Consider the following 7,493-nt stretch of genomic DNA (forward strand, 5'->3'; position numbering starts at 1 on the left):
GCTATTTTATTTATACATTTGCAAACATTTCTAAAAACCTTTTTTGCTTTGTTATTATGGGGTATTGTGTGTGTCTAGATTGATGAGGTAAAAATACAATTTAATACATTTTTAGAAAAAGGCTGTGGATAAAGTCAAGGGGTCTGAATACTTTCCGAATGTACCGTATACCCATGTATCTGCCTCTGTATTTTGAAGTGGGGAAAGAGGAAACGGATCCTTTCCCCCTCTCATGGTTGTATCATGTAGGACTGTTATACCAACGTGTTTCTTTCCACTACGACACTGATGTTATGTAGGTGAAGGAGCTCCTTTCTGATGAACTCATGGACACTCATTTATTGGACACAACACAACAGCGTGGCTGTCCTAACAGTTTTAAAACAGTTACACAGCCCATTGCCAGTAATGGCTATAGGAATGCGTGGACAAAGAGCTGTGATGGGATGGTGAGGCTGTGGCACTGATGTGTTCCTGAAGCTGCTGAAAGGGTTTCACAAGAACTCAGCAAGGTGAAACCGATCTGTTTCAGGTTCCATTGACTCTTCAATTAGGTGTGTGAATTCCTCATCTGACTGCTGGCTCATTGGTAAAAGACCAAGTCCATATTATGGCAAGAACAGCTCAAATAAGCAAGGAGAAACGACAGTCCAGTATTACTTTAAGACATGGTCAGCCAATATGGAACATTTGAACTATTTTGAACATTTCTTCAAGTGCAATCGCAAAAACCATCAAGCGCTATGACGAAACTGGCTCTCATGAGGACCGCCACAGGAAAGGAAGACCCAGAGTTACCTCTGCTGCAGAGACTAAGTTCATTAGTTACCAGCCTCAGAAATTACAGCCCAAATAAATGCTTTAGAATTCAAGTAACAGACACATCTCTACATCAACTGTTTAGAGACTGCATGAATCAGGCCTTCATGGTCAAATTGTTGCAAAGAAACCACTACTAAAGGACACCAATAAGAAGAGACTTGCTTGGGCCAAGAAACACGAGCAATGAACATCTGTCCTTTGGTGTGATTAGTCCAAATATGAGATTTTTGGTTCCAACTGCAGTGTCTTTGTGAGACGCAGAGTAGGTGAACGGATGATCTCCGCATGTGTAGTTCCCACTGGGAAACGGAGGAGGTGGTGTGATGGTGCTTTGCTGGTGACACTGTTGATTATTTATTTAGAATTCAAGGCACACTTAACCAGCATTGCTACCACAGCAATCTGCAGCAATACGCCATCCCATCTGATTTGCGTTTAGTGGGACTATCATTTGTTTTTCAACAGGCTGTGTAAGGGCTATTTGACCAAGAATGAGAGTGATTTAGTGCTGCATCATATGACCTGGCCTCCACAATCACCCGACCTCAACACAATTGAGATGGTTTGGGATGAGTTGGACTGCAGAGTGAAGGAAATGCAGCCAACAAGTGCTCAGCTTATAGTACCAGTCAAAAGTTTTAGAACAACTACTCATTTAAAGCTTTTTCTTTATTTTTACCATTTTCTACATTGTAGAATAGTGAAGATATCAAAACTATGAAATAACAAATATGGAATCATGTAGTAACCAAAAGTGTATTTTATATTTTATATTATTCAAATAGCCACCATTTTCCTTGATGAAAGCTTTGCACACTATTGGCATTCTCTCAACCAGCTTCACCTGGAATGCTTTTCCAAAAGTCTTCAATGAGATCCCATATATGCTGAGTACTTGTTGGCTGCTTTTCCTTCACTCTGTGGTCCAACTCATCCCAAACCTTCTCAATTTGGTTGAGTTCGGGGGATTGTGGAGGCCAGGTCATCTGATGCAGCACTACATCACTCTCCTTTTGGTTAAATAGCCCGTACAGAGCCTGGAGGTGTGTTGGGTCATTGTTCTGTGGAAAAACAAATGATAGTCCCACTAAGCCTAAACCAGATGGGATGGCATGTTGCTGTAGTAGCCATGCTGGTTAAGAGTGCCTTGAATTCTAAATCATTGACAGTGTCACCAGCAAAGCACCCTCACACCTTAACACCTCCTCCATCATGCTTTACGTTGGGAAATACACATGCAGAGATTATCCGTTCAGAGATAAGCCGTGTTGCTGTTGAAACAAAAATCTCAAATTTTGACCAATCAGACCAAAGGACAGTTTTCCACCAGTCTAATGTCCATTGCTTGTGTTTCTTGGCCCAAGCAAGTCTTCTTCTTATTGGTGTCCTTTAGTAGTGATTTCTTTGCAGTAATTCGACCATGAAGGCCTGATTCACATAGCCTCCTCTGAACAGTTGATGTTGAGATGTGTCTGTTACTTGAACTCTGTGAAGCCTTTATTTGGGCTGCAATTTTTGAGTCTGGTAACTGTAATGAACTTGTCCTCTGCAGCAGAGGAAACTCTGGGTCTTCAATTCCTGTGGCGGTCATGAGAGCCATCATAGCGCTTGATGGTTTTTGCGACTGCACTTGCAGAAACTTAAAAATTTCTTGAAATGTTCCGTATTAACTGACCTTCATGTCATAAAGTAATGCTGGACTGTAATTTCTCTTTGCTTTATTTGAGCTGTTCTTGCCATAATATGGACTTGGTCTTTTACCAAATAGGGCTATCTTCTGTATACCCCCACCCCCTACCTTGTCACAACACAACTGACTAGCTCAAACGCATTTAGAAGGAAATAAATTCCACAAATGAACTTTTAAGGCACACCTGTTAATTGAAATGCATTTCCGGTGACTACCTCATGAAGCTGAGAGAATGCCAAGTGTGCAAAGCTGTCATCAAGGCAAAAGGTGGCGATTTGAAGAATATAAAATATATTTTCATTTGTTGAACACTTTTTTGGTTACTACATGACTCCATATGTATTATTTCATAGTTTTGATGTCTTCACTATTATTCTACAATGTAGAAAATAGTCAAAAATAAAGAAAAATCTTTGAATGAGTAGGTGTGTCCAAACTTTTGACTGGTACTGTATCTCTATGCACAGAGTCCTCGATCTCATGCCTTATGTTAACCGGTAATGAGTAATAATTGTAATTTCTCAACCCCAGCTCTCCTAAACCAAAAACTGAATCCGTGAACCCCTTATGAGGCAGTCATATAAGGAAAACACCTACATTCCCTAGAAGTAACTGCCCAACAGTTTTAATGGAGGATTTTATAGGCAGGGGCAGGGTGTGACTAACTGGATGTGGCCATGTATTTTTGTAAGTTATCACAGACACTTGACAGGAAGTAAGAGAGGGCCACAAACAGGAAGGGGTGGAATGTGCTTCCTGTTGGATGGTGTTAGACAGGGCAGATTCCTTGTACCATCGTGACAGCCCTTCTCCTCTTGTAACACTGGCACACAGGGATGTTTTTCCACTGGGAGAAGCAGAATCCAGGAAAGAGAAACTCAATGGTAGATAACATTGAGAAACAGTGTGCCCACTATGCAACAAATGAGGCAGACCACCAGACTCAGTCCACAGCACAAAAATAGGATTATCATAAAGTGACCAATCACACTCTTCTCACTCAAAGCAGACAGTAAACGAACTGTACACACAGCAACTAGCTGTATCATCACTTAGTTGCCGATACACTACTGCAACGAGATTAACGTTCAGACCACTTCTGTTTGTCAGAGCTTGGACGGCACGCACATCGAGAGTGCGGGCTGGGAGGGAGTTGAGCACTGCTGCCACTGCCTGGGAATATGAAATTAACATTGGTCGTCCTTGAGGGCTTTCTGATTTAATAACAATGGCCCTATGACGTCACAGGGTTTTACTCATACTTCCGGGGGTGGGGGTCAGTATCATTCAGGCACAACAGCAGAGGGAGAGTGCACTGCACACCGACTGCCTAATGCCATTCCAATAAAAGTATTTATTGGAGACGCACACAAACACCTTTTAGGAAGATTAAATATTACTGATGCCTCTTCATAAGGGCAATTGAGGATGACGAACTCTACACTATTGATCACTCATAAGGAGCTTCAACTGACAAATGTGTAAACTAAGATGTCACATTGATCCACACACAACATGCAAAGAGCTTTGACCTTAAACACAGTCATTTATAGTGCATTAAACAAATGTCTTAAAAGACTGGGCAGTCGAGATCAATTAGGCTAAGTCTACTTTCTTCTCATCCATATTAACTTAGAAAACCAGAGGTTGCAATAGCATCTGGGCTGACTGGCACAATACTGGAATGTAGGCCAACATGTCAGGGTCCTATCAAAATAAAAATATTAATTTGAAACTATAGGATAACCAGTGACCACTGAAAGTTAATATTTCATTCAGTGAAAGGAATACGATAACGTCGACATTACCAACACCTTCATCTACAACATATGGCCTACTTAATCAACACATTGTCAAATTCAACATAAGTGACAAAATGTTTATTCAAAGTAGAAAAAAACAAAGTGCATATGCCCGTTGACAATGTAATAGGCGTCAGTGGTAAACAAACATATCTCAGCAACAGATCTTATCAGAAGGAACAAGACAAGAACCACATTGTCCTATACTCAAGGAACAATGCCAAGATTTTCAGGTTGCCAGACAATTCAATCCAAATTCCACCTGCAGACATGCGTCCTCGTCTCTTCCTAATGAAATGGACTGGACAGCCGAGAACTGCTGAGTGTCAGATAACCTGGTGGTATAAGAGCCCCCTGACATGTCTGTTGCAAAGACAGTGCTGACAGCACCCTCAAGTGGAGGTACAATGAATTGGAAACAATGAAAAAAATCAAATCATAGACTGTATATCAGTGTTCTCAATACCTGGCTGGCCACATAAAAAAACAACATATGGCAATGGCAAGTCTCCCTCATACTCAAAGTAACAGAATAATACATGGAAACAGCTTGCTACATATTCAGCCAGACAGAACACCCTGTGTAGCAATGGAACAGTTATCAGACTCCCCCAAAACACCCTGTGAAACGAAATCATATTAAAAATAACATTTCAAATCGGATTTCTTGGACATCTGTTCAAAAACATAATTAAGTGAACAGCACAAATTGGTGAACAGCACTGTTCAGAGATCAAAGGAATATGAAATGACATCCTGACATCTGAGCAGAGCTTCTTTCTGCACCCCAATGGGGGTATGCAGTTCTGAAACTTGGAAGTTGAGCACGTCAATGTCCGAAGCTCCAAACTTGGCTTCAACCTTGACTCTCTCGTACATGTGGAATTGCACCTGCTTGTTGGTCATGGCTATGAGCGTTCTCAGGAAGCTTTCTCTCAAAACCGACCGTGCACGCTGCTCTTCTCTAATTTGGACTGAGTCGGTCCCTGTTTCAGTCGAAGCTGAAATAGTTGTTGGACACAGCGCGATGAAACGGGGTGAGTTCGGGTCGAATCCGCGGCCATTCGGATCAGGTCCTCTCGGGAGGCGAAGCACAGATACGTGTGGTCTCATTTCGACTTTTTGTCACTCTCTGCAATCACAAAGTAGGACAGGGATGTTGGCATGATGTGCACAAAAAGTTTGAAGAAATTGCAACTAGATTCATAACGACACAAGTTAGCTAACTGTGGTTGCTCTGCCATAGTTGGCTGTGTTGTCCCATTCGCTAACTAGCCAGCATGCTGTCTTATACAAGAGTATGAGTACAATGCTGTAGAGCAAAACAAGCTAACATTAGCTAGTTTATGTTCATAGCTTGCAAAGGGAAGTCACTCGTACTTAAATACTTACCGACTCAAAGTACGAAGATTATATTTGAAGTTGGCAAAGGAGTACGTTTTATGAGTGCCGTTTGAGTTGGTACGCGTACATTTTGTTGTCCCTCTGACAAATGTGACCGGAAAATGTAGTGTATTTTTTGGTTCCGCAGGAGGACCTCTCGACGCAATCTTTGACACTGATGCCGCCTAGCGAATAAATAAGGGAGCACTCAAAAGGTTGATGTGCACCGTACACCAAGGTGTTAGGCAGGCTGTGACTGTAGTTAGGCTGCTGGGGCCATGTGAAGCATTTAGCGATCCCGTTTACTGTAGTGTTTGTATAAAATATGTATTCCTCCTCCTACTTGATTGATTGATCAACGAGCTTGCTCCACTGAGAAATCATGAATCAAATTGAAACAATGTGAATTTCAGGTGACAATAAAAATGATGATACATTTGAATGTAAAGAATTGCACTTTCAAATAAAAAATGTTGTGTGTTTTTTTTGGGCCTCACCCGTCTGAACAGTCAGCTGTGAATGCCCTCACCCATACACTTAAGATGATTCTTAGGTTGTGACCCTCTACTACAGGGTGTCTGTCTGGTAAGAAGAGGCGGATGTGCTTACTGTGATTACTGGTTACACACACATTTTTATCTAATGTTGTTTTTATTCTTCTTTTTTTATTTTTTTTACAATGCAACTAATTTTGACTTTCAAGCTTGGCCATGCAGTGGGAACCATTTTTCAACACTCAAGAAGTTAGATCCATTATTTCAAATATATTCACTATGTCAGCAATGTTAACTTACATTGCATTATCCAGTAACCACATACACATTTAATTAATACACATCTTAGTTTTCCACTAGCATTCCACTAAATGAAAGACTAAATGAACTTTTGACCATTGACAGCTGACAGTATTTGCTCTGACTTCTTCAGTTTGAGGTCTGGGATGTACGCCATGTGATTTTCTTTGCCATGTGCCTTTTTCAACAGATTTTCTCTTTCTTTCTCCCCCTGTTTCTTTTCGTTATAGTTCCTTGCCACCTCGTCCAGGTGGGCCTTCACCCTCTCCTTTTTCTTCTTCACTTCTTCCTTACTCTCTGCTTTTCTAGCTCTGAGCAGCTCTTTCACTTTGTTCTTCTCCAACTTCTTGACTCTCCCTTTTCTCCTTCTTTGCCCCGACTCTCTGGGAACTGTTTGTTTCATATGTTAGACAGTGATCTGGGATATTATTATTAGTCATTCTCTAGCATGCAGTCTACTTAATCTGATGAATCGGGCTAGTATAACCCTTAGGAGGTGATTTATGAACTCCCTGAACTGTGACTGGTTAAATGGAGTGCTGTACCTGAATGCTTTGTTCACCCTCTCCACCATATCTCTCTTCTCTATTGCCCATCTGTCTTTCTTCCATTTTCTCAGTTTCTCTACTCTTTCTCTCCCGCTACTCTTCCTTTTCCATCTCTCCCTTTTCCATCTCCCATCCCTTCTTCTCTTGTCCATGCAGGCAAAGAATCCTCATCTTTTCTCTTTCCAGGGCCTCTATCGCTCTCTCCTTTTCTCACAGTTCAATCATCCACTCCTATGCTTCCTGTGTGCTCCTTCTCTTAATCTCCTCCTTCTCCTTCATCCATCTTTCCCCCTGTTGATCCCAGATTCTTTGTAGGCCAGCCTTGGCCCATCTCCCCCTGTCCTCCTCCCAGCCTACTAAGGTCTGATTCCTCTCCAGGTCTGCTTTGGCCAAATCTGTCTTCAAACCATCTCTTATGAGATTCCATCCATTCCTCTCTCACAGCCTCTCCTTC

General features: G+C 41.7%; 1 protein-coding gene across 1 annotated transcript; it reads right to left on the bottom strand.

Annotated features, from left to right (window-relative positions):
- Positions 1-4,377: 4,377 nt before the first annotated feature.
- LOC109906046 (gem-associated protein 7) lies at positions 4,378-5,879 on the bottom strand. The gene is made up of 2 exons (XM_020503700.2): positions 5,707-5,879; positions 4,378-5,446 (listed from the first exon to the last, which is right to left on the bottom strand). Exon 2 carries the CDS (start codon positions 5,425-5,427, stop codon positions 5,041-5,043), a length of 387 nt encoding a protein of 128 aa, XP_020359289.1. The 5' UTR covers positions 5,428-5,446; positions 5,707-5,879; the 3' UTR covers positions 4,378-5,040.
- Positions 5,880-7,493: the final 1,614 nt, after the last annotated feature.

Source organism: Oncorhynchus kisutch, linkage group LG15 (genome assembly GCF_002021735.2).
Source record: "Oncorhynchus kisutch isolate 150728-3 linkage group LG15, Okis_V2, whole genome shotgun sequence".
NCBI lineage: Eukaryota > Metazoa > Chordata > Actinopteri > Salmoniformes > Salmonidae > Oncorhynchus > Oncorhynchus kisutch.

Excerpts from the sequence above, each read along its gene's own strand:
- LOC109906046 (XM_020503700.2), bottom strand. The coding sequence starts at position 5,427 with ATGAGACCACACGTATCTGTGCTTCGCCTCCCGAGAGGACCTGATCCG.